Source organism: Siniperca chuatsi, linkage group LG6, assembly GCF_020085105.1.
Source record: "Siniperca chuatsi isolate FFG_IHB_CAS linkage group LG6, ASM2008510v1, whole genome shotgun sequence".
Lineage (NCBI taxonomy): Eukaryota > Metazoa > Chordata > Actinopteri > Centrarchiformes > Sinipercidae > Siniperca > Siniperca chuatsi.
The window spans coordinates 21,106,820-21,134,597 of record NC_058047.1 but is presented as its reverse complement, the minus strand read 5'-3'; the positions used below and the strand labels follow the sequence as shown (position 1 = coordinate 21,134,597).

The 27,778-nt window shown below is 45.1% G+C and overlaps 1 protein-coding gene across 2 annotated transcripts; it reads right to left on the bottom strand.

Annotated features, from left to right (window-relative positions):
* On the bottom strand, positions 1–27,550 carry midn (midnolin). Of its 2 annotated transcripts, XM_044199193.1 has the most exons (9): positions 27,389–27,546; positions 27,168–27,234; positions 24,597–24,825; positions 22,784–22,871; positions 22,553–22,615; positions 12,814–13,368; positions 11,360–11,483; positions 10,779–11,102; positions 1–3,706 (listed from the first exon to the last, which is right to left on the bottom strand). In XM_044199193.1, exons 3-9 carry the CDS (start codon positions 24,815–24,817, stop codon positions 3,444–3,446), a joined length of 1,638 nt encoding a protein of 545 aa, XP_044055128.1. In that variant the 5' UTR covers positions 24,818–24,825; positions 27,168–27,234; positions 27,389–27,546; the 3' UTR covers positions 1–3,443. The 2 variants fall into 2 exon arrangements, with proteins under 2 accessions (XP_044055128.1, XP_044055127.1); XM_044199192.1 differs by having other exon boundaries at positions 27,168–27,550.
* Positions 27,551–27,778: the final 228 nt, after the last annotated feature.

Here is a 27,778-nt window from a genome sequence, read left to right as displayed (position 1 = left end):
TGACATACTGATTTTGTTTTTTATTTATTTATTACCTAAAAAAAGAAAATGTTCTATCACAAGTCACACTGAAATGTATTGCTTAAGAAAAAAAATATATTCATATATTTTTTCATATTTTACTTTTTTCTTTTTTTTATCCTTTTTTTCTTTTTTGGAAACACATTTTGTTTCCATTATATTCCACCAAAAACAAAAAGTGTTTTCGGACACGAGCATCAGCTGCTGCCATGTCCCGAAAACCTTCTCCCCCGCTTTTTAAAAAAATGCACAAAGAAATACATAATTCACAGTTACCATTTTGGTTTCATAAATTAATACAGTCACACATGTGCTACACCGGTCTAGAGCTAGAACATTGTAAATTGTATTTTTGAATCCTGTTATTTTCAATAGTTGGCTACAAGAAAGAACAGGCAACTTAAATGACGTGATCAGAATTCCACCAACATACTGTTTTTTATCCTCTCTGTAATGCTTTTGTCATCTTTTTTGTTTTGTTTCATCTTTTTGAGTTTCACACAGAAGTGAGGCACACACAGAGTATAGTTCATACATATACAAAAAAAAATTAAATAAAATCTGGGAGGGGCAGGGGATAAATTGTCCTTTAATAATGTTGCATCCCAAAAACAGGAAGTGCATGTAGTCTGGAGTCCTCAGAGGACCTTTCTTATTCTGAATCAGGGCTGTTTCTTGCCATGTAGGTACTGTGGTGTGAACTTCCTCAGTTAACATAAGTTACACAGATTTGTAGCTTTTTGCAGCTTGTTGGTGGGAGGACTGAGTTAAGAGGGATGTGAGGTTCAGACAACGGAGACCAACGAGCATGGCAACACAATGAAGAAATGGGACAAAGACAATATTTGAGGAACAACTTTTGAATAGTATTGGTTTCACTCAAACAAGCTTTACCCCTAAAATCTACGACTCTCATGGCTGCGAATACTACAGTCCTGTGTATCAACCAATGAAAACAAGCTTAAATCTGACACTGACACAGCAAGGGCAACATTTTTAAGGCACAGAAGCCTTGACATAATAGAGACTCCACCAGCTAAAAGCACTAAACAACAGATGCCCAGTGTCCTCAGTGACAAAAATGGCGCCTTGATGACAAGTCTGACAACGATGCACACAGAAAGTTTAAAAACCAAAAAAACATTCCCGCCCCCATTGTCCCCAAGTGTCTCATTTTTTTAGTGAAAGGTAAGGCCACTTAAAAAAAAGATGAGGTTCACCAAAAAAGGTAATCTCTCACTGCAATCTCTGGGAGTGCAATTGTGGTAGGGTGGTCGATCAATCAGACAGACAGACAGACAAAGAGATACACCAGATGCTTCTCTCGAGTAGGTTTGACGGACAGTCCTGTAAATCCGCTGGTCTGTTGGATCCCTGCGAGAGTATGTCCACACGAGCCTTGGTTGGCGATCAGGCTGGGAGGAGGGGAGGTGGCTAAACAGTTCGTAGGCTGTCTGGGTCTTTGAGAGTCATGGGGGGTAAAACCAGCGTTCAGGGAGTAGAGAGAGAGAGTCAGTTGCTCTTTGCTCATCATCATCTTCATTGTCACACAACAGGAATGTTCAGTGCTGAGCAAGACGCGAGTCCACACTTAACTTCATCTGTTTTGGTTTTGCGTCGTAATACTTTAGCAGGACACTGTTGTTCTAACATTGAAAAATAAAAATTACAAAAATCTAACCAACAAAAGCAGCATTGTTTATTTTCTTCACAAATTCATGCATGTTGTTAACCTTCATTCCCACACAGCACCAGTTTCTTTTTTTCCCCCCTCCATCAATAGAAAAAAGATCAGTGTAATTCACACTTCTGCATGCAAAGGAAAGTCACTTTTTCCCTCTTGCTTTTTTTTATTTGAAGTCCCCATGTGTAGCAGCGGAACTGTGAAAGGCCTAACCTGATATGTCAATGGATGTACTGGTGGAGGCACTACATAATGATACAGATCCCACTTCTTCTCCCTCTTTGCCAATAAAAAAATAGTTATTATTATGAGGACTTGTGGTAAGGGTAATGGGCCTAGAACTGGGAACCAACTACAAATTTGACATTTTATCCTGTTGTGATATAAAGTAGTGACCCATGCATTCACTGCAGCTGATCTTCATGATTTTGAGACACTATGGGGGTTATTTGGGAGAAGAACAAAAACATGGGATATTCTAAATCAATTTACACTAAAGTCAAACATACACACACCCTCATAAACCTTTGCCAATTGTCACATTTATGTACACAAACTAATAGAAACCCTCAAAAAGTCCACTCAGGTCTGTAAGACATGAGGTGGGCTGGATGAAATTTATCTTTCTAGATCATTTGTTGTGGCTAGACGACTATGATATATGAATGAGCGAATGAATGATTGAATGGATGTACGTATTTGTTGGTAGTCAACGACTTGACTAAAGCCACAGAGGGCTGCTGTTTTTTGAAAACAGCAGATAGGAAGAGAAATAAAAAATAGATTTTTTTTCATATACATTTTAAAGATTTTAAAATCCTCTAAAGCACTTTCTGTTAATATTAATTCATTTTATTTATTCATTAATCATTCCTATCGATACCCTATGTCACTGAGGTTGATATCAATACGTCCATATTCATTTTTTTAATTCTATTTCAGGCCGCACCTCCTCCTCCTTGCACACTTTTGACCAGCTGTTATAAATCAAGACAATGTGCAAATCAACAACTACTTTGAACTGTTATATGAAAACCTGAATGCTTTGTGAACAATGCTACATATTTTGTGTTTATAAAATATAATAATATGTTTCAAAATGGAAAAAAAAAAGTTTAACCACCTCGTAACAGGTAGAAACTAGACTCTGGTTGGTGAGTTTTGAGATCAATAAGAATGCCCATTGGAATAATCCATAGTTCGGCAGTCGTGCCATTCTTGCAATTAGGAAACACTGAGGCCTCTGGTGCTCCTGTCTTGTTAATAAGTCCAGTGTGGATCTCTTCATTGCTGTCCAGAGTGTGCTTTAAAAAACAAATCTTAGAAAACAAAATCTGAAAATACCACCACCACCAACACCCACTGAATTCTGCTATGCTCAAGTTCAAGTACGGTCTCTGTAATCATACCGTAAAAAGTCTTGTACACTGTTAAGTCCAGTAGTTGCCAGTCCAAATCCAAGCATCAAAAGAAAGTTCTGTTGCTATTGGTGCTGTTTTTTTCCCAAGGTCAACTGTGAATGACAGAATAGGATTAAAGTCTGCAGGGAGCCTTTTTTTTTCATGTGACAGATGCCAGTCACAAGGACAACTTTGATTTCCTCTTTGCACAAGACACCTTTGCACAGTTCTGTGTCAACTCCTGCCAATCCACTCCCTCAAAATATATCTCTAAGTAAATTCCAAGCAATGCTTTGCACATCTTTGAATCTATCCCCCAGCAAGTGGGATCAGACGGTTCAGGCCATGACAAACTCAGACTTCAAGTCAGCCTTGACGTCGGGCTTCCACACTGAATCGTCAAAGTCCAGGTCCAGGGAGCCCTCGCTGGACATGCTGCTGTTGCTGTTGCTGCGTCCAGCCTTCCGGTTGGGCAGCCACTGATAAGGAGCGCGCTGGTCCCGCCGGGCCTTCCTGCGCAGGCGCTTCTGCTGCATCAACAGCTGCAGGCGTTCCACCTTACAGCGAGTTGCACGGTTCTCGGTCTGACGCACACGGTCACCTGGACAAAGAAAAAGAGAGGGGAAAGATGGTCAGTCGGGTATTTCTCTCTGCATGTTGACTAGTTTATTTACACTGAACAGAATCGACACTAGCTACAAAATAAGCTAGGATTGAGAAGAATGTCAATATATGTTTGTGTGCTTTAGTGTGTGTGTTTTGCAGGCAGCAGATAAAGCAACACAGCCTTGATGATAATGCTAGGATCATTCCCTTGGCTCTGACACACACACACACACACACACACACACACACACACACACACAAGCACACCATGTGCACAATGTGGAATTTGCTGTTTAACCTCCCCCACTGAGCATCATTAGCCCCCTCGGTGCCATTTCATCCCCTTATCTCTGAGCAGGGAGACCTTCTTAGACCAGAATCTCCTTGAGAAGCAATAGCAAGGCCAAAAACATACAAACACAAGCCAGAGATGACACATTCTTATAGCTGCCTATGATAGCTGCACACATAACTGTAGATGACATGCCTCAGTGACTGGATGTGCTATTAAGTGCATTTCTAGCTGTTGATGTGCCTATAGGAGAATACAGTCTCGAGGGAGAGGCCTTGCACCGCACTGTGAATGCTTTCCTACAGTGGCAGAGTCAAGCCTAATTCAATTTATACATATATTCAGGGGCTTGGAAGGAAGGGAAAGCAACCGCAATCTATTAGCCAGCTCCATTAGTATCTGTCTGGGAATTAAATAATTAAATAATGGGCTAGAATGTCAATAAACCGAAGCACAGCGGCCATCTCTGCCTCTGCTGCACACCAGAACACGCACAAACACAGGCACACAAACACACACACACCGCATTCGAGTACGTCATGTATTCACACAAAAACACATACACAATGTGTAGACTCATGCACGTATATATATATATGCACACACACACAAGCACACCGCTGCACACACTCGTGGGTGCACACACACACACAGCAACAGCAGCAACAGCCGCAGTAGCTTTTAACGTGGATCGATGGCAAATTAAAAAGACCTATTGATTAAACCTTAGCTCTAGTGCAGCCATCCATCTCGGGCCCAGGACAACGCTATTGGCTTTCAATAGAAAATGCAAGCGAATGGAAATTGTAAGCGGAGAGAGAGACAGGGAGAGATTGGGTTTTTTCTGCTATTTTTTTTCTTTATTACAGCTGTAGCTTCACACTCTCAGCTCAACGAACCCCCCACACACACACACACACACACACAGAGGTCGCCCCTTCCTTCTCCCCCTTCCTCCAGCTTTTGCCCCATGTCTCCCCAGAGACAGAGACAGCTAGGTGGGGCAGTGTGAAGAAGGGGAAGCAAGAGGAGAGGAGAGGGGGTGGCGGTGTGTAGGGTTAAGGAATTCCTCGCCCAGGGGCAAGGGGGATAGAAAAAAGGATGGAGGAAGAGGGTGGAGGGTAAAGTATCAGCTATAGGTGGCAGTTTTACGAATCGATTGTGCCCTTCTTTGCCCCCCCCCCCATCAGAATGAATTCCGGACTCTGTGTGGGCTTAATTTACCTCTTTCCCTCATTTGCTTATCAGATCGAGCAGCACAGAGCCTTTTCTCCAGCTATAAATATTCACCACAGTCTGGCAGTACATACTAAAGAACTAAACTGCCATCAAGCAGCCTCAATGCTGCTTTTTGAGAGCAGAACGGATGTGAATAGTGGCACGAGTTAACAGAAAAGAATACTTCTTCACATTACACTCAGCCACATCTAGACAGACTGGGGTTTTTCCACTTCCTGCCAATATATTCTGTCCTGATACAAACGTATGTGTGTGCATCCAGATGTGTGCGCTGTGTGAGGGCAGTGTGTCATCTCTGGAGAACAGGGGGTACACCAAAGGGGAGTTCTCCTACATTAGAGCCATTGTTCCGCTGCCTCAGCTCCATGTGACATTCATATATGCTGCCACAAGGCTTTGTTCCCCCTCCGGTCCTCCCTCTTTCCCTTATTCCCCTGCTAACAGCCCCTCGGCTGTGTCGAAATATGGCTGTACACAATGAAACGGCACAAAGCCAACACATGCCTACTTACAAAATCTGTTTGTCTGGTACAATTTGCCTTGAGAGTGTCTCATTCTTCTTTCTTTATTTTACCGGGGTCCACTCAATAATGATCCTGTTGTCCAATGAGGTACATTTACTAAGACAACAACAATATATAAGAACAAAAGCACGCGCACACACATGGCGTAAAGGGCAGTTTGGTGGTACTGTAGGTCTTAGTCTTTGGCCTGGCAAGAGCTATGAGAATGTGCTTGGAGCTACACCAAACTTGGTGTGTGTGTGTGTGTGTGTGTGGGGTCATTCATCAGCGTCACTACCGGAGCCCTGGGCGGCTGGTCCGGACACAGCTGGCCGCAAGGATCTCCAGACTATGTTTATGACAGTAGGGCTATTATTAGGGCAGGCTTAAGAAGGACAGACTATACACACAACATACACACACACACACACACACACACACAGATACACATAGGTTGGCCCAGAGCCTGAACGCATGGAGCAGGGTTTGACATAAGCACAATAACCTTGGAGGACCCAGAGAGAGGTGGGTAAGAGACATAAGGAACGAATGAGAGAGAGAGAGAACCCATGTTCAGCAACAACAGATCTTTTCTTTGAAATGCACAAGATATCAATCAGAAGACAGGTCAAGGGCACAGAGAGGACATTAATGCTGGTCTCCTTTTCCTCCTCTCTCTTTTCACCACTCCCTTGCCTGCCAATCACACCAAAACTCAATCCCGAGCAGCACATTTTTCCATCCCCAAACTCTCCTCTCAGAAGACTTTGACACAGGTCCTGTAAATACATCGAGCACTGCAGAGAAAGCCAGAGAAAAACAGACAGAGAGAGAGAGAGAAAGAAGGGGTGATCTATGAATAATCGATGCGTCAGTCAGTTTTCCTTGCCTTTGAGCCCAGCCCAGCAACACAGCAAGGACTGAGATAGGGAGCACACAGGAGGGTGGGAGGAGTGGGTGGGTGGAGGAGGAGAGGCAGAGGATGGAGGTAGAGAAAATGGGAGGAGAGCTGCAGTGTGCAGGACGCACAGGGAGATTAAAGGAGCTTCTCCTTTTATTGATTGTATAAAGATTGGCCTTCATTTGCAGTTGTCTTAGTGCTGTTGTTTGTTTGTTTGCCTTGATAAGTCTTGTGATCTTGCAAGGAGAACATTGTGTTTGCTCAGCATCTAGGGAACCAGGGGAAAGAGGGAGGGGTGGACAGAGAGAAAGAGAAAGAGAGGAGGGAGAGTGGAAGAAGAGGAAAGAAAATCACATTGCAGCAAAGTCAGCCTTGGTTTCCTTTAGTTTTCCTCTTTCTCCATTCTAAGGGGTTAATGGTAGTGGTAATCACAATAGTATTATTTTGATATTGTTATGTGACAATAGCTACAGGTTCAAAATGTCCCCATGAGAAAGCACTCTGAAGCACAGATCAGCTGTAAATCTGGGAAACCTGACCTATCTAGAAAAAACACCAGAAAAGAAAACTGAACCAACTAATCAGACACAAACTGAAGCAACCAATCAAATCGGAGCTAATGTGAGCATTTTGACAGCCCGTGAAAGGGCATTGACAGCCCTGCAGGGACACAAGCTCTTCAATGACTTTTAGACTTAATTTGCATTCTCTCTCTCTCTCTCTCCCTCTTGCTATCCTTGTCGACAATGAAAGGGCACCTGATGTGCTTGGCTGGCATTGCTAGATAGCTCTGTGCTGTGCTGCGTCGCTGGGGCGTTCGCTGAGTTACCAGTGCACGTGTGTCGCACCAAACCGCTGTGTGTGACGAGAGCGGAGTAAAGCCTACCAGTGGATCATCATCATCACCATCTGGTACGCTGCTGCCACTGCCAAGGACAAGGGCAGACTGCAGCGTATCTTTCGCACCGCCGAGAAAGTGATTGGCTGCAATCTGACATCCCTCCAGGACCTGTACGCCTCAAGGACCCTGGGGCATACAGGAAAGATCTTCTGGACTACTATCTTCCACATTGCAAATACTCTTTAAACTGCATACTGTGAACTTTTGCACATTCCCTGGTAAATACTGTGCGCATCCCGGCACAAACTGCTCTTTCATTTAAATAACATATTGTACATTTGTTATATTATTTTTTATAATAATGTTTCAAAGCTTATTGCCAATTTTCAATTTTATATTTATGCTTCTTGACTCATAGTACTTGTTTTATCTTTTTTTTATATTTTCTACTTGCTATGTTTATTGTTATGCACCATTATACCAAAGCAAATTCCTTGTATGTGTAAACCTACTTAGTAATAAACCTGATTGTGATTCTGATAATGTACTGTGATAATACAGGAGGCTAAGAGCATAGGATCTTTCTCTGTGTCTCTCTTTGTCTCCCTCGCCCTCCCTCCTCCTTTGGCTTCCCTAGTCCCAGCCAGCACGAAGCTAACATGACCTGACAAATCGAAGGGGGACAGGAGGGGGTGAAGGGATGCGGAAGGGACACAAGAGAGGAAGGGGGTGTTGGAGAGGCTAACTTTGCCCCTGCTTTGCCCCTCACTGTGGGCCTGTTGAAATAAGGCAGCTGCAGTAGGAGTGGGACTAAAAGGCAGCCCTATAATCCCATAGCCCTCCCCTCCTCTGCCCCACAATGGCTCAGCCTGGTGCCCTGTATGCAGCCCCTGTCCCTGGCCCCTGTACAATAGGTTTGGCTGGGCAGGGGGCTGAAGGACTGGAGGGGGGTGCCGGGGAGGTCCACCCTACTCAGTAAAGGAATTTAGCTAACAATCAGCCTGCCAGGCCTTACTAAAGCCCTCCTGTTCAAATCCAACACGGGTCCTGGGCTGACAAATCCCCACACTCAGCAATACTACACTGCAAAGCCTTGAAACCAAGCTAGTCGCCAAAGCCTTTAACCAGGCATTTGTGGTCGAGTGTGTGTGCATGTGTGTATGTTCAAGCTTTTTATTTACGCTTGTCTTCTCCCCCTCGCACATGAACTTGCAGTGGAAAGGGTAAAGGCTCTCAGGAGACAGCCAAGCTATGTGACATTTTCAAGAGGCAGTTTCAACCTAGAGTTTGACTGCACACACACATTCTGGCAAATGGGAAGCACTGGTTATTCCTGTAGCTGAATGAAGGCAGGTTTCTATGAAGCAGTGTTAAGCCGCGGTGTTAAGTCCAGTAAGTCTTCCATCAGGTGTCGGCTGATAAGACTGCCTGAGAGCGCTTAGTCATCGGCTTCCTTAGGACACCATGTGGAACGGGATACAAGTAGGCACGCAGCCTGTGTCCACACAAACACACCAGCACATTCATTGTCTCAGTGAGCTGAACTGTGCTTGGTTGGACAGGTTACCCATTCACATCACTTTCTGGAAGTGTACATTGTGAGCTGGAAGTTGGATGGAGGCAGCCAAGTACTAAGGACATCAGACAAGCTATTCTTTCACCCATCATTATTTTTTTTAACTTCGCCCTTGGTTAATCAGTGGGCAGTTGGTAGACTGATGGACAGGATATAAACACCCATATGATGAATAGAGGCTTAGTGTTGTGATTTTAACAATCCCCCTCTTCCGCATCCTCCTCCTCCTTTCACTGCCCTCTACTTCACAAAGAAAATTCTTTTCAGAGCTGCATTTCGGAATAAATCTATCTATTTAAAGGCCAAACGAACACAGACAATGTATTGATGCACAACACAGACATGGAAATAGAGGGAGGAAGACAGAGAGATGGATTTTACAGACAATGCTGTTTTTGGACAGCAAATGTGGCGTGGGCTGTCGAGTGCAGACGAAGAGAGATGACAATAGTGGGAGAAGAGGGGAAGGGCGGGGGGAATACGTAGGTGGGGGCAGTGAAGGAAAGGTCTTCCCTGAGTTAGGAAAATAAGCCTGTGTTATTCCAACTGTTCATTGAACACTTGTAATGGCACCCAGGGTGATGCACAGGAATACTGGACATTCCCGGTCAATCTGTATTCATTTGCTAAAACTAATACTGTCCATTCTGCTTGTAACAGAAGGTCATAAAACAGAGGACAAAGCCAGAGCATGACAATAGAAATGTATGCTCTTGCTTTTTCAAACAAAAGAAAACATTAAGCATAAATCACTGAACTCCAGGACCCTCCCTACCAGACTATTCAACAAAATGTACCAGCAGCTCACCAAAGACTAGCTCGATTTCCTCCACAGGAGATAAGGAGGCAGCCGAGGACAATGCTGTTCCTCTCAGCACAGCCAGTCTAACTTTACAACATTGACTGAATGTTATCGGTTCTGGACATCTGTCTGACACTCAACATCCTGTGTCTCTGCAAGGAAAGGAGGTTTTAACACACACCCTAAACGGTATCATCTGAACTCCAGCACCTGCCCCAGCCCAGCCCTTGCATGAGTATGTCAAGGTTTGTCCAGCCCCTGCCCATACATGCCCCAGCTGCAGCCCTTCTTTAAGAGGGAGGTTAAAGCACCCAAAGCCTTATCTAATCTAAACATAGCCCAGCCCAGGCTTGAAGGGGTAAACCTATCTCCTTGGCGCACAAAAACAAAGCCAACTCTGCTGCTTGAAGAGTCAAGCCTGACTGAACAGGTCTGGAGAAGTTTGTATTTCATTACTAAGGAGAACCCCCTCCTCCCATCTCTTCCTCTTCTCCTCTGCCTTAAAACCCAGGAGATATACACCCATGACTGTTTTTATTCTTTAATGTGACTTTTCTGTTCTTGCTTTGTCAGGATTTTAAAGATGAAAATATGTGCTTGAACAAGAGAATGATGCAAAATCATCCCAACAGAACTGATAGCTAACCATGATGTGCAATGAGAATAGAAAAAGAAAAGACAAAGATGACAATGAATTCTTTAGTAGGTTGCAATGTAAGAGCAGAGCTCAGTAAAATGACAAGTTGTAGACTGCAGTCATTTCACACAGGCGCACACGCACTCCTTCAAAGCTGTGGCCAACTGCAGGAACATCTGTTTCAAGGGATGCACAATGACTTCATGTGAGTGTGTTTTTGTTTGTGTTGGTGACATGCTTGCATGAGCAGAGAGAGTGCGGTGTATAGTCACTCACCAGGGGGTTTGCACATGCGGATCTGGCTCTGGCACTGCACCAGCGGATGAAGAGTCGGCGGAGGGCTGCTAGGGCTGCTGGCGGGCACAGAGGTAGCTTTGGCAGAGACGCCCGTTATGCCAGCAACAGGGGGCGAAGGAGGCGGTGAGGGGGATGGGGAGGTGGGTGAACCACACTGGGTCTGGTAGCGGAGCTGGGTCAGGGAGGGGGGCATGCCCTGGTAGTGGCGTGTGGCACTCAAGAGGTCATTGAGGATCTGCAGGATGGTACCAATATCTCGTCTGGGACGCCCATTGCTGTCTTGGCAGTTAGGGTGCAAAGTGCCTGAGAGAGGGAGCAAGAGAGATGTAAAAAGTATTACAAGGGATGTCTACTGAGTTTTCAATAAAAAGTAAAGCATTTAAGGTCATTCATACACACACATGCCCGCAATATATGCTGACACCAGACAGAGGAGCCTGTGTTTAATTTTCTGGGTGTTTTTTGTTCTTATAAAAGAGGCTTTCAGCTGGATCTCACTGTGTGCATGGTTATTGCTTGGAGCAGCAATAAATCTTTTTGGCAGCTCAGTGTCCTCTCACCTGAAAAGGTCCCTGAGAAGACTCCGGGAGCGTGGTTGACAAAGCTCTCAATGATGGCGCCAGGTTTACGAGAGCGTGTTGAGGGACTGGTGCCACTGTTGGGACTGTTGGTGCTGCAGCTAGCCTGGAGGGAAAATATTATATAGCATAAGTGAGGTTTCAGAGCATGGAAAAGCAGTGTGAAAAGAACACATCTGTATACAATCTGTATGAGGAGAAATTCCAAGTTCACATACTGTGATAACATATACATCGCATGACATTTATGCATAACTTGTGAGCTGTGAAATGTTGAAATCCTGTTCTGACCTATACCCTTTGTATATACAGTATATAATGTAAGCTCTGTCATGAGTTGTGTAACTGACCTTTACTTCAGGGTGTTGTAAATACTATTTGCACTGTGTAAGTAACCAGTGTAGTAAAGGCTGATGGTTATAAGAAACCCCTGAAAGCAGGAAACCAGAGCTTTCTGCGACTACTGCAGCCCCCAAAACACCCAGGATATCATGTTACCTCAAACCTGAGAAAGACCAAACTTGGCAACCCTGAAACCTTAGCTTAACTTGGATCACTCAACTGACATCTGAAAGTGAAATCGAAACAAGGGCAAAGGTCTCTGTGGTTGTGTGCAAGTCTGTTAGTGTGTGTGTGTTACGCATGTGAAAGCCTGATGAGGAATAGCCATTTCCGTTTTCTCAGTGCTAAACTGGCCTGTCTCTCTGTTTTTCTTGTTGTGAACCATCTCTCCCACATAGTCCACTGACATCTGGTTCTTATTCACTTTCCATTGGCTGGAGCTCGGGGAGGTGGAGAAAGCATAAACAGCAAATTTGGTTGGTGGAGACAAGCAAGTGTGTTTGTGCATGTGTGTGCAGCTGTTCTTAGAGCTATCCAAAGTTAAATAAATGGTTGTAAAGGTTAATGATAAATGGCTGACAACACTGAGGTTAAAGATCAGTCTTCATATAAAAAACCAACTCTGATTCATTAAATCTGCCTGTCTTTGATCTTTTTCTCTCAAGCTCTTTATCTTCCCCCCTTTTCCCCGTACGTCTCCGTGGGCAAGATGAGGTCATATGGATGCCGTGCCTGTCCTGGTTTATGTGTGTGTGTTGGCCTGTTTGTATGTATTTACGAAGCAGACTTCACTCCAGACTGCACTCCAGTGATGACTAAGTGCACTGTGGTTTGGAAGCACACACACACACACATATCACGTGCAAACTTTTTCCAGACCTGATTGAACCACGGGTTCGCCCTCATGCTGCTGGGATATCCCACTAATCTAATTTAATTGAGGTTGATTTAGATGTGCATGGCACTTGGGTCAAACGGTCATAACCCATTCCTGCCATTGTTCATTCATGAGAGGAACACCAAAGTGCCTTTGATGACATCAGTTATGTAAAAGTTAAACAATATGGATTATTAACAATATTTTTGAGGCTTACCTCAGGGCAGAGGACCGGGGCTACAGGGCTGGCCTGGCCGATGTCGTGGCTGGGTTGGCCTGAGGAAGGCTGGTGGTAGTGGTGGTGGTGATGATGGTGATGGGCTGGAGAGCGGAAAAGACCTCCAGGGATGTGGGATGGGCGAGGGGAGTGGGGTGGAGGAGGAGGAGTAGGGGGGCTACAGTGAGCGGAGGAGGGAGACTGGTGGTACATGGGAGGGAGCGGCTGGTGGTGCGTGGAGGGCAGGGGGAAGGAAGGGGAGCCTGGGGAAGAGGGGGAGGAAGGTACCAGGTGAGGCTGGGACAAGTGGGGGCTGGGGTGACTGTGTGGGTGATGGGGGTGGTGGTGGGAGTGTGGGTGAGGGTGGGGAACACGGGGCTGCCCCGTGGGCTGTCCCATTGCTGTCTCTGCGTTGCCCCTGGTGATGACGTGTCTGTGCTGGAGCTGGGGACCACCGGACTGCTGCGCCGCCAACTGGAGCTGGACGAACATCATGTGATCACCGACACGCAGCGCCAGGGTGAGGGGGGAGCGGCCGGACAGGAAGTCACTGACCTGCAGGTAGACAAAAGAGAATTTGAAGAATTAAATTCATATACTTCACCAACACAGCTTTGCCAAATTACAAAATCTAATAAAATAAGCAAGATATACATGATTTATTGGTGCAGTGGTATTTGCAAACTAAGTTTGCATCAAGATTATGTAGTCAAAGTGTTTCGAAAAGAGAAAAACTCCCCCTTACATATTGACTTCCTCCTTTGTAAATGAACAGTCTGCACCATGGATGGCAGTTAAAATGCACACAACAGTGCTTTGAGCTCCCCCACTCATAGAGACACAGACACACCACATTAGCCCATCATGCAATCAATCACTATTCTGTAACACTGGCCTATTTACATCTGCTGGGGAGCAGTGGATGAGGAGACTTATTTGAAAACACACACAAACAGAGCCCACTCTCGCTTGCTTCCCACTGCCCCTCAGTCCGTTCTTAGTCAGCAGTGTCATTCAGCTCAGAGACAGAGGCCACCCTTCTGTCTGGCCCGGGGCCTGAAAAATCAGTCCCACGTCCAGGAAATACACCCCGCCTGCCTCTCAAACACAGAATGGCCGATTGTCCGCGGCGGATCTGGAAGGGCTGCCCATTTTTGGAGGTCTGGCAACGGCTAACAGGGGCCAAGTGTGGTGGCCTTCACTAACCCACCCGTGGCCCGGATGGACACACACAAATACACACAGGATAGCGGAGTTGTCACGACTTGGCTGAAGGATTCACACTAAACAACAAAAGTTCTCTTGTCCCCTTCCTGCATGCCTGCGGCTCTGTTGCTGTGTATTGTGCGTATTTTCTAGTCATTCGGGGGTCAGAAAGCTTCTTTGGGTCTTGAAGACTCAGCAGTAGTGACATATCAGGTTCTCCCCAAATAGAGGCATACAGAAACAACCAGCACTGGCAAATATAAAGTGACGCCTCAGTCCAAAAAGGTTTCAACAACCCCTACAGCCTGTGTGCTTTCAGTCCCCAAAGAGTGACGGAGGGAGGGGGAAACAGGAAGACAGAAGCAGCACTGAAAAGCTACACAAGGGGAGGAGAGAGCACAAAGAGGAGGGGAGATGGAGAGAAAGAATAATGACAAAGGAGAGAAAACAAGTAATAGAGACATACATACAAAGACAGCAAAAGAGAGAAGAGGCCTCTCTCCCCCCAGACCCTGCAGCCTTTGGAGTGTGCTTGTGAGATGTTGGCCTGTAGTTAACCCTGTGAATCACCAGGCTCTGCCCTCCATCACTTCTCTCCCTTTTCTTCTGCTTATTTATTTCTCTATCGACTGCTGCCTCTCTGTTGCCAGGGTGACCTTTGCACATTGGTATTGACATGGTGTGGAAAAGAGGATGGAGGGAGAGGAGAGGCAGGTGAAAGGACAAGGGGGTTGGGATGATCTGATGGCTGAATTTCAACATGTAAATAATCAGCAGCTAAAGCAGCAAAATCAGCATGAAGGATGCTGCAGGCTAAACAGAAACTCAGCTTTTTCAGAGAGTAAACTTAGCCAGCAATGGCTTTTTGATAGCCCAGTCCACACCCACCATGATTACCATGATTGTGGCAAGACAATAAACTCCGCAGGGCGGGGTGTGAAGAGAGGAGAACAGGGCAGGGTGCTACCTGAGATGGCTCTAGGAATCTCCATGTACAAAAGGTCACCTGATAAACAAGATGTGTGTGCATGTGTGTGTTTGAGACCTCAGGGGGAGGCAGAATCCCAAAAGTGGGTGGGGGAGAGAGAGAGATAGAGAGAAAGAGAAAAGGAGGGGGAGGAGACTCTGACTGTTTCTATGACTGACAGCTGTCAAGAGAATAAGTCGGCAGTTTGCCAACCCACAACACACACACACACAAAAGGACATGCATACAAAGTCAGAGGCCCTGAGGGAGTACATCAACACAGTGTTTAGTTAAAGGGAGGGAGGAAGATGAGGGAAAACACCCCTGAGAAGCAAGTATCTATTTGTCTATGGTACTGTTCAGACTTCCGATCCACATACATCGAGACTGCATCACAATGCCCAGCTGAGACAGGTTTCAGTTCACACCTGGCATCAGAATCTGTCTCAAGTGACCGCTTGTGATCAGATTTACTTCCCTGCTCACATTTGATTTTATCTGTGAAGAAACTGCAACTGCTGCTAAACAGAAAAAAATGTGCTCAGTCATACAGCTGGAGGAGAGGACTGCAGTGGATATTTAGTACTTCTACACCATGTCAGAGTTGGTAAATCAGCAGGAGTGTAGGAGAATTGTCTTGCTAAATATGGGGACGGGGACACATTTGTGTTCACAGTATATGTTGAATCCCAATGAGAGTGCATTTTGAGCAGTCATAGCTGTATTTATATCCAGTTCCTGTAAATGAATCATCTAAGATCCATTTAATGTCAAGCCTGAACAGGGCCTTTGCTTTGTCAAGCACATGTGAGAGAAAGTGAGAGAAAAAGGCCGACAGTGAGTGACAGCAGGAGAAACAGAGAGGGGGCTTGATTACCCTTATAATGACTAGTGTGGATTATTCAAAACCACCAAGATGAAAATCATGTACTCCTACTGAGCTCCCAACACCACATGGCGGGCATCAAATTAGAAAAGCAAGCTTTCTTATGTCAGTCTGTAGTGGTTTGTTATGAGAGACACAAGAAAAGGGGAACAGAGGCCCCCACTTTTGTTGGGTTAAGGCAGACAGAGAGAAACCAGCCATTCATTGTTCTCTTTCTGATGCAGTAGCAGTGGTATGCAAAGAGAAGAGGAGCTCATGCCTGAAGAACAAGGTGTGTGTTTGCTGTAAACAACACACACAGGTAATTATTATACTGAACAGAAATTGCATGGGCAATGTCATGACAGAGTCTATTCAGTGACATACAGGTTAAGAGAACGAGCCGTCCCACTTAATATACCATCACCGCTCCTCTTTAACAACTGACCCCAGAGCCAGTGCCATCAACCATTTTGTTTTAGTTGTCAGGGTCCAGGAGGTGGTATTTTGTTTAGCAGGAGGCTTTGGTTGCTATGCAGTGATGGGGGAGAATATGATAAGGGGCAGCCAGGGGAGGAGGTGTGGAGAAAAGATGGAGGGGAAAGGGGGTATTGGCATGAGAGAGAGAGGGAGCAAGGATGGTGAGGGGGGATGGGGATGCGGGTGATGGGGGTAGGGTGTCAGAGTGGTGGTGGTGGGTGATGAAATATTCAGTGAGAGTGTGCCTCTGGCTCCTTCCCTCTTTTTTTTCTTTCGACATCTCTGGCTGACAGTTTTATTTATTGGGGTCCCTGTGGTTCAAGGAACTCATTTGCAGTCGTTCTTCCTTTGCACACTAAGCGAACTTAGGGAGGGAGATAAGGAGTGAGGGAAGAAGAGAGAGGCTGAGAGACTGCGAGAGGGGGAGGGGGAGGGAAAGATACAGAGTGCTGGCAGCACTGAGCTGACATTCATGAACAACTGAGCAGCTTTGTGCCAGAGAAAAAAGGATAGAGGATTGGAGGGCGGGACAGGAGGGTGGAGAGAGGGAAGCCTTGAGAGGAGGAAGACGTCTCCTCCAGCCATTCTGGTTCCAACGCAGCAACTCACCTGTCGAACCGCTAGGTGAAAGGTGAGGTTCAAAAACCTGCTTATTAACCCACCTATCGACCTAGATGTTTTGATCACACCAGGACACCATTGATAGTCTCTGTGCAGGCACACACCGACTAAAGATGCAATAACAGGCCCTCAAAAGAGAGAAGGAAAAAAAATCAATGACTTGCATGCCTGAAATCCTAAAAGCAACTGGGGGGGGCTCTTCAAAGGCCCCATTACAAAGAGGGGGCTGAAAGGAGCAAGAGAGGACCAACTGGCCATTATTGAATGTGATCGGCTGAGTGAAAAGAGAGATCAGAATGGCAAAGTTCAGGATGATCAGGTTCCTGCTAAAGCCACTCCAACTGTGCCAACAAATGGTCAGCTACATTATGCCGATTTACATGCACATACAAGCCTCTCAACCCACAGCCTTCACGCATTAGCTCCAATTGTTGCCCACACTCCTCTCGCTCCACTAAATGCCTTTATACCTGCTGATTAATACAATTCAATCCGGATCCTGTGTTGGTGGAGAAGAGCATCACTTAACGATGAGCAGTTTCTGTACCCAGCAAGTCAAATTTGTGGATACTTGTAAAAACAACATCATCACATTACATCTCAACTGTGATGAAGGTACATGCAAATGAAGGGGAGGCAGGAGAGGAGTGAGGAAGGACGGAGGAAAGATGACAAGCATAGCGGCAGTAAGAAACGGCTACTGGAAAGGTGCAAAGAATTCTGTCTTTCTTCAGAAAACTTCCCTTTTCCTCAGTATGTTTTTGTGCGACTTAACGGATCGACCTGGGTTTTTTTGACCCCTGCCTCTCTGTTTCACCAGTAGCATATGCCTAATTGGCTTCATTAGACTTGGTGGTGGCTATCAGACGTGACATTCCTGGCCTCCATCCTCCTACACAGTAGTCGTACTAGTCACGATGCCTGCTACTTGAATCACAAAAGCTCAGTGTCACCAGGGAATGAAAAACAATGATGGTCACGACTCAAATATGGAGAAATAAGACTCCCCTGGCCACTGAATGAGGGAACACACAAAGGCACAGACATTAAAAATGGATGTTGGCACATGCACACACACACACACACACACACATATGAGAAGATGCATATACACAATAGGACAATGAAATTCCCTGCAAAATACATCTCTCCCTTGATTGCCCCACAACACACCTTGATTCCCTCCACCCATCCGAGCATACCCCTCCCGCTCTGCGTTTGAGCATCACAAAGGGGATTACACAGGTGCAAAAATATTGCGTGATCAGTTTATTAATGCAATTTTCAAGGCCAGGATTTACATGAGCAGGGATTGAATAGGCCTTTAGATCAGCATTGTCTTTTATTCCATACACAATTTGATTTACACATCCAGCAACAAATTAATTTCTGTAGCGTTCATTTAGGTAACAAAAAAGCAAATTACCATTCTAAAGAGCAAAGACTCCCTCTCTTATACTGCATGCATATAAAAATCCTTCATTTCAATGGCAGTGGGAAGGACAGAGGGAGCTGCATGCTATAAAAGGGGGAGGATCCTCTCATATTGACCAACAAACTGACTCATGTCATTTTTCAATTCATTGCACTCCCAAATCCTCAATACCATTACTCTCCAATGATTTCCAGTTGTGTCAATCCTGCTGATTAACCAGCATCTAGATAAGGTGATGTACAGGGTGCAAGACTGGAAAAAGAAACATATTGACCATCTGCATTGAGCTGTTTTAGACACAGTCATGTACTGACATACAGTTGATTGTCCATATATACACACCATTCTCCAAAATTACTACTAGAAACAGCCTTTTCTAGTAGTAAGCCAACTGCCTTCTGTCCTCTTTTGTCTTGACTTCCTTCCTTCCATTAGACTCTCCCCTGTAATTCTTCATCTGTGAGATATCCAAGCATACAGTATGTGCTCATCCTCCCCCATTACCTCCAACCTACATAACTTGCACACACACACATCGGCTTGACATGTTACGGAATGACTTGTGCAAAGCTCTCCCTTTCTTTTCTCCTCCACCTGTCTGGCCCACCGTGGCACCCCCTGAGGGAGGCAGAGCGGAGGAAATGAGGCGAGGGTGACCCAGAGGTGACTCTGCACAGATTGTTAGACCCTACTAGTTTGCATCTGTCCGTTTCTAGACACAATGACAAAACTGTGCCATATCGTCGCCTGTCGTTCCCAGATGAAGAGGAGAGGGAGGGGGGAGGAAGAGGGGAGTGGATGAGGACAGGAGGTGCTTGTCGGCGGGAGCAAGAAAAGTAGAGCACATATGTAACAGCGTATTCCGCTGGGACATAAGGAATGGCAACACACAGCCTCTTCTCAAAGCAATCTGTGTTAGTGTTCAAGGCAAAATTTGTCAGTCTGCAGCCTGGAGAGCCTCACTCCAGCTGGGCCGCGCACTGATTTTGAAACCAGTATGGACCGCTGTAGCTGTACTCAATTGGGTATGGCTGACGCCTATGGATGTGTGGAGGATGAAAGGGGATCGTGGGGGAGAGCCAAACTTAAAGAGTGACCCTCAATCGTTGTTGTGCGTTTGAGGGTTTGTCAGCTGGCCAGGTTTGGTGCTCATGCATTAAGACAGGAACAAAGAGGTGGTTGCATGGGGGAAGGGCTATGGGGGGATGGTAAGGGTGATGCCTGCCTGCCTGGTTGGCTTTTATTCTAACATCAATGTGCATCAATGAGCAAATAGTCCCTGTGTGCTGAGAGGGACATATAATCCTTCTCTTTTTGTCAAATACTAAGATCAACAGATGGAGAGCTTGTGTCACTGCCCAGAAATGGTGAATATTGCATTCATTTCCCGTTCTCTTCTTGTCTTGTAAGTATACATTAATTTTACCACTAGGATCAGACATTTTCTCATTCTCTGAGCAGGGCCAGAAATCCTCTTAAATATATCCTTTCAATTCTGGTGTGTGTGTGTGTGTGTGTGTGTGTGTGTGTGTGTGTGTGTGTGTGTGTGTGTCCGTGCATGACTGCATATGTAAGCTGTACGCACAACGTCTATTTAGCAGACAGAATGAGAAGCGAGTAGCACAGGCAACTGTATTTTGATGGGCTGTCAGGAGGCAGTGGCTTAATACAGCTTAGATGTCATGCAAAAAGTCTAGTGAGATGCCAGAGGAGGAATTAAGGCAGCCAGGATTGTCCTTGCTAAAGAAGCCAGCCATCACGGTCAAACTGAGGCAGCTAGCTGGACTTGCAAACCACAGCACATTTAAATTATAGGGCCCTGGGAGAGCTGTTAAGCAGAAACAAGAGAGGGAGAAGGAGGAAAAGGGGGAGACGGAGCGAAGGAAAAAAAAATCCCATTTCGATAATTGCTGGGGCTCCATTTCCATAAAACATTTTCTATCTAACTTGCTCCACTAAAGTCTGAAACAGCCCTTGAAGCTGTCATGTTCTGCATGGTTGGTTGGCTAGCTAGCTGCTAGCTGCGAACTCCCCCACAATCCCGATAAAGGAGAAGACATGAGGTGATCCGCTCAGCCCTGTCTTCCATGAATACACACACTTCCTGGCAAAACACCCATTCTGAAAATGAGACCTCTCATGACCGAAATACAAGTGGGTGGAGGGGTGAAGGGATTGTAAGGTTCATACCCGCTTCTTCTACGGCTACCACAGCTAACATCCACCCCACATCTCCCAGAGGCTATTTTTGGGTGTATGGGCATATCAGTTATCATGTCAGACACTTTTAAAAGCTAAGTGCATTGATTGATTTTTGATAGCCCCAGAGTTAGGGGGAGAGGAAATGAGGGAAAGCTTTTGTGTTCCTATTTTCTAATCTTACTCAGATCCTTAATCTCTCTGCAATCTATATTATTCCATTCCGCTTCATGAATTATAAAGAGGAATCAAATTCTCAGGATAAAAACACACTAAAGCAGCTTTATGCCTTCTTCTTAACCTTTTACCCTCCTATTGTTTGTACTGTGCCCTTTATTCTTTCTATCCCCACTGCAGGATTACAATTAACATCACAATAAATATGATTGCAACAGTAACATACTCTAAGCATTGCTTGAGTAAAACACAAGCATCTGACTCATAATGAATTAAAGAGTAATAGGAAGAAGAGTGAGAAATCTGCTCTTCTGGCTTGGCGGTTGAGTTATCATCTACCTCTGGTGAAAATGACAGTCACTCATGGCTGCCCAGCAAAGGCGAACCACATGATGGGCAAGGCTTGCTTCCAGCCCACCACCACTCTGACATATACACACACACACACACACACATCCAGTAACAGACACACAAACGTTCATTTACACACACCTACACACATGCAGTCATCTGCTGTCAGCGCTACGAGACGCATGCTGAGTTCACACACACAACAAGGCCAGGATTTCCACCATAAAATTATCAGCAGAGAACGAAGCCATACTGAGCCACACTTGGCTATCTTTGAACAGCCCACATCCTCTGATAAAAATGTGACTAAATGTACAGTATCGTTCTTTGGACAAATTCATCAGGACATAACCGCTGCTTAACTGCTTACATCAGCATCCAATTTCACCATCGTGTAGTGTTTTGACATCAGTCAGCAGCGCATCACTGATGCACTTACGTACATTTCAGTGTTACCCAGCACTACAAAAGGAAGTTGGTCTGAGTCAGCCAGTCAGCTGCAGAGTGTTTCATACGTCACATGGCTGTCTGTGTGCATTCAGCCTTATCGCCTCTCTCCTCGCTCACGCTCTCTCTGCAGCCAGCACAGAGAACTATTTGCCTTTTTTGCTTTACTCTCACTATTGATCATTTTGGTGAGTCATGCCACAATGACTCAAATGCATACTGTATTTCAGAGCTGTTTCACTGTAAGTACAGGGTTTAGGCCCCACTCGGGCCGCGTATACATGCAAGGCTTCCAGGAACCATATGCTAATACTTTGTGAGAAGGCTGTCATCTGGTGATCCAGCACTCTGTTTATGAGTGAGTGAGACTACACTCAATCTCCATGCAGCCACAGCACACTTCCTGGAAACTTGCCTGTGCAAGTGTGTGTGTGTGTGTGTGTGTGTGTGTTAGAGCATGAAATACAGAGGGAGTGGAGAGAGATTACAGATAAAGGTATAAACAGAAAGGTGGAAGTGAGTGTTATGTGCTGGTCCTCTCAGCAGCTCACAAATAAGCCTTTCTTATGTGCTGTTCGCCCTGGCTTCCTACAGTGGCGTGCACACACATACACACTATCACAGATGTTACTAGGATACAGGAGGGTGTTGCTATTTATTATATCCTAACAGCTCACACTGGATGTCTAGCTTGGCTTGTTTAAGAGTCTGAGATTAGACAAGCAAAGAGACTTGTGCTTGTGCAGCCTGCTCATCTCATCTCATCGCTTTCTCTCTGTATCTGTCGTATCTGGGTGTTGCTCTGGACTACAGAGCAACACCCAGATACGACAGAGATACTACAGTGCTACAACCTCCCATATCCCCCATGCAAACACACACACACACACACAAAAGGCCCAAAGCTCAGTTTAGATTGCAACCATGGTAGGATACTAAGTTTGCTACATCCATATTATTTCAGGGTCAATGCAGAGAAATTGTTTCTTACCTGAGTTTCTGTTAGGCTCTCCAAGGCTTGCATTACGGACTGTTCTGGTCTTGATGCTTGAGACTGCAATGAGAGGAAAATAATATTTTAAAAAATCTGTTTTAATGGAATAAAAATGAGCCGTCATCAATAATGTTAAGTAATAAATATGCAAGAAATGCTAATATACAGAATTTGCTATTTATATTTGGACTACAAACTAAAATAAAATCACATTCAGGTGAGCCTTACCATTAATCCTGCTTCAACTGTTGGTACAAGTGTTAACTTGCTCCCATCAGAGATGCCTAGATCCTGGAGTTTGCCTGAACTTAGTCGCCTGCAGGGTTAGAGAGAACAAGATAATTAGACTATGCTGACAGTATCTTCTCTCTTCAGACGCACAAACACCCTTCAGCCAGGGGGGGCAGACAGACTTCAAAACTAGTTTGGAAAAGAGCCGTGGGTGAAAAGCTCCATGAAAGAGAGGTATTGATTGGGCTGTCATATTTCAATTTGGAGTATAGTGGAGCTTGACAACTGTTCACAGTGGATATCTGGCACCACTGCCACTTGCCTAAGTGGAGGTAAGTATTTTCTTTTGGCATTTCAAGTTGTACAAATGAGGATCAGAAATTCCATGCTGAAACCAAACCCGCAGTATTTTTAATAGTTATAGGAAAAGATAAACAGTACGACAAGCACCTATTGTTTACTATAAAACTATCTCCTGTCTCTGCAATTCTAAAGAAAGTGATACATAATTAATTTCCAGGACTTTACTATTTAATGTTTGGTGCAGAGCAGGCGCGTCTGCTCCACAATGAGGAAATTGTCTTTTCCTGCAAGTCACGATGCACTAAAACCACTCTCACATCAAGTGTCTGACTCTCTGCCTCCTTTAGTTTAGTGAAGGATGTTTAGGACAGCCTACTGTACAGGCATGACCCAAATCTCACCCCATGCAGATGAACAAAGGCCCTCAGCACTGACTTGCTGTAGGTCTACAGTTGAGGAGCAGGAGGGGATTAAAAAAGGGGGTTTGGGGTTTTAAAGGATGATGTGATTTATTGGGTGATTACAATGGGTGGGAGGGGATGGGGGCAATGCTGACTGTTTGCATGTACTAAAGCCACCCTTCTCTTTTTTGCATAACACCACCTGCACCATTGTTAGCCCATTTAACCTGGGCCTGATTCATTTGGGAACTGCCTAATACTGAAGGTTGCGGTTAGTTTTAAATAATAAAGGTTTTAACTATTCCCTCGCCCATGCAGTGCTGCCCTAATGTGCTATTATAGCAGCATTTTATGAGTGCTGGATAAACTGACCAGCTGATACCGCACACCAACAAATCCACTGACACCATTAAGGAATTATTCTGCTTCCACAACTACTGGCTATTACCATGTAACAACTTACATCCTCATCCAACTACAGGATACACCCAGATTCCATTATACAGTGAAAGATGAACAATATACTGTATATGCCTGTGCAGCAGCAGAGTAAATTAATTACAGGCTACAAAGGCAGAGTGACTTTACTCATTACTGTTTAACGTGTTTGATTCCCACAGCATTAGCAATTCAGTCAGGCTTCGGTATTTATAATGAAGGAGGCATGAATCAATGCAAGTCTGCATTGCCAAGTCCTCGTCAATACTGTTCCAGTGACCGGTGCGTCCCCTATGCGTAATTCCAATACCGTGCGTCCTGATGGTCAGTAGTTTCCTTGAATGTATTGATGAACAAAGCAGCCAAGGTTGTCTCTGAAGCTCCTGAGAGCTCAGCTCAGCCACGCATAAATCCAAAGTATAGATTAAAACATATCACTGCAGGCCCGGAGGGTAAACGCACCTAAACTCGGTTTATTCACATTTTTAAACTGCGGAGTAGCGTAGACATTACGGCTCAAGATGTCAGTGTATAGTACAGATACAGGTTGGCCTTTTTGGACAAAAAGCTAGCTACATTAATGTTTACACAATTCATCCCCATGCATAGAGAGGCTACAACACGTCTAGTAAACATATTTCAGTAGTGATTATATCACGTTTACTCACGTTTCTTTGTGTAGCAGAGCGAGTCTCTCTTTTGGTACTTTGAGTTTTTGCGACAGCCTCCTCTTCAGTCCCTCCACGGTCTCCTCCAGGGGCAGGGAGAGCTCGAAGCGTGTGCCGGTGGTGGAGTGGATGTACAGATTCATGGAGGGCTCAGTCGGGACGGCCTCGCAGGACGAAGCCCCGCGACTGGTGCAGCTCCGGGCGCTGGGATGCTGGTCCATCCGATAACCTGTGGTCAGAGAAGGGGGAGACAAGACGAGCAGAGCCGGGGATGAAGAGGGTGAGGAGGGTGGTGAAGCAACAAATCCGTCGCTTCGGCTACCGTCCCGTGTTCTGCTTGCAAATCAAGGGCAGCATTCAGAGAGCTTTCTCTCTGTCTCTCGCTATCTCGTGATGCCTCTCCTTTCTCTCACTCTCCCAGAGTCAGAATAAAACCCAGGCCGTCTTCTCTGCGGTCGATATCATGAGAATATTCCCCCAGGAAAGTCAACTACATATGGCTCGCTTGTCTCTTTGTTTGATCTTTTTCTTTGTTGCCCTTTCCAACGTGCAAGCAAAAGTCTTCCTAAATGCTACATAGATGGGCAAATGCCAGGCAGAAACGCAAGTGTGTTGTCAGCAGAAAATGCCATGGACGCTCATTATTAACGCAGGCGGTTACCTTTAAAACAAAAACTGGCAGTTTCTAATAAAAAAAGAATATAAATTCCTCTCGGTGTTTTGTAAGCTTTTGCAAGCTTTAGATAAGGAAACACACGGTCCGTAAGCTGCAAAGCCTCATTCGGCTAGTGGTGAGAGGCTCGCCGCTGCGCACTCATACCCCCGGCAGCTCCAGTGAAATATCGACAATAAACTGTGTCACAAAGTATCCCACTTCCACCATCGATAAAATACGCCCACAGCCGCGAGGCAGTCCGACCAATCAAAAGAGAGATCCTTCAGGACCCGCTGCTGATCTCAGCCAATAGCAAGAAGAGATCCACACCCACGTGGAGGGCAGTCGAGTTTATGCCATTCATAGTAAGTTGGACAGCATAGAACAAAATATGTGCAGATACCACAGTAGCCTACAGCAGCGGCTCTTAAACGGAGGTCCGTGGTCCTTTAGAGGTCACCGGGGGGGTTGAGGAGGACTCAATTAAAATGACGAATTGTTTACGGTCTGCTATTACTCACTTATTCACTATTAATTACTTCTTTTTACGACGTATATCGATAAGAACTAACTGCCCAGCCGACCTACTATAGGTTGGTCTTTCCCCACACAAAGAGACAGTTTTAATGTGTGCCAGGTCACATCTCTAAAAAAAACAAAAAAAACAAAAAAAAACCCTGCTGTGTATGACGGTACTCCTGTGTGGGAACTGTGAAACAGGCTCAAAATAGCATTCAGCATTAAAACTACACAACTGCAAAAACTGAGATATTCAGGGGCATCACGGTCTACATATAGGCTTGGTTTAGATTAGTGGTTCGCCATAGGAATCGCCATAATTAATGAAAGTTTGATTTGACTTTAATGTTACTGGATCTAAACATTAAACCAAAGAGAGTATGAGTGTCTGTCTTTTCTGTTATAGCTGCCTCGTAATCACCAGTGTGGATGTAGCTATCTTAAAGACTTGGTATAAAGACCAGGGGTTACACTACACTGGTAAATCTAAGTTATCAGATGGGCTGTAATGGCATTAATAGTGCTGACGCCACCGTCTTTCCCCTGACCTCAGCAGCATGCACAAAGCATTGAAGTGATCGCGAATAGTATGCAAATGACACATTGGACGGGGTATTCTCTTCAGGAAGAAGGATGCCGGTTAACTCGCAATATACACAGCACACATGCCAGTAACAGATAGAGGCCAGTGTGCAAATGACATATATGAAATACTACTTGATATTTTCCTACATGCAGTAGTGGTGCTGCACAAGTTCATGTTTTCCAGTCTGAGGTGACCAATACATGTCTGGCCAACAGCAAAACTAAGCTCAAGCAGGGGCTTTAACATCAAAAAGAAGATACTCGGTTGCCACCCAGTGGACAAGGAAGAAACTGCGACAATCAAAACTTGAACTGCATGAACTTGATTCATAGTTTACTAGTGTCTAACAATGGTAGATCATTCAGACTCGGACTTTACAGCAAGAATTTACCTGGCAAATATATGAATTCACTTGTTTTTGCTTTAGGCTCAATAATAAAATGTGCTTATTATACTCATACCAGGGCTGCCACTGCTACAGTTTCATTTAATAAGGTTGTTATTGTGCTTCTAAACAGACAATATCAGCAACGACTTACTGCCAGCTACTAATTATAATTTACAGTACTGTGACATTCTCCCGTCGTCGATACCGGCCTAAGTTAATCATGTCCACTGAATTTACATGGAAGGCGCTTTATCCAATCACTACGTAACATGCTTTTATTGATCAGTGATTGACTAACTACTTGTCTCCAATCAATTTCTCACCCACCACCACAATATGTTAAACTTGCCTAAGGCGACAACATCAGTGCTAAAAATGCTAAAATGTTCAAATGAGTTGCAACTTGGTCTTGATATTACTTACCAATTATTGTGGCGAAAACTGTAAAGCTTCGCGCTGAAGTCTGTTGTGTTCCAGTCTGTTCCCCCAGCTTTGGCATGTAAATATAAACCCAAACAGTGATTTAAAAAAACAAAAACAAAAACAACAACTCTTAGATAAATCCAAACACTTGAATATCCACAAGGTTTTCTCCGTAAATTATCTGGAAGGCTCGTGCGTGTCCAGCGCGCGACGTTACGCACCAGACCTCGGGACTCCCGGCCAATAAGGAGCTGCAGTTACGTCCTAAGCTGCCTCAGCGTGATCTTAGCACACCGGCGTCTTTCGTGGTAATAAGAGTGCAGTCGGGAAGGTGAGACACCTCTTAACAGACTCTTCTCGGATATGGGTGGAGAGTAGTGTTCTTGTTATGTCAGCATGTGATTTAAGGTGGCCTTGTATCGATGTAACCGCCTCCATGTCCAACGTGCTCTCGTCGGTGGGAAAGAATGTGCCTACGCAAAGCCGTAAGAGATAAAGATATCCAACTGTGTCAATGCCGCGGCTCTCTGGACAGCAGAAACGGCTTTTAATGGCGGTAGATACCTAAAAAGAAACACAACACCACCAGTCTGGAACTACCACCTTAACAA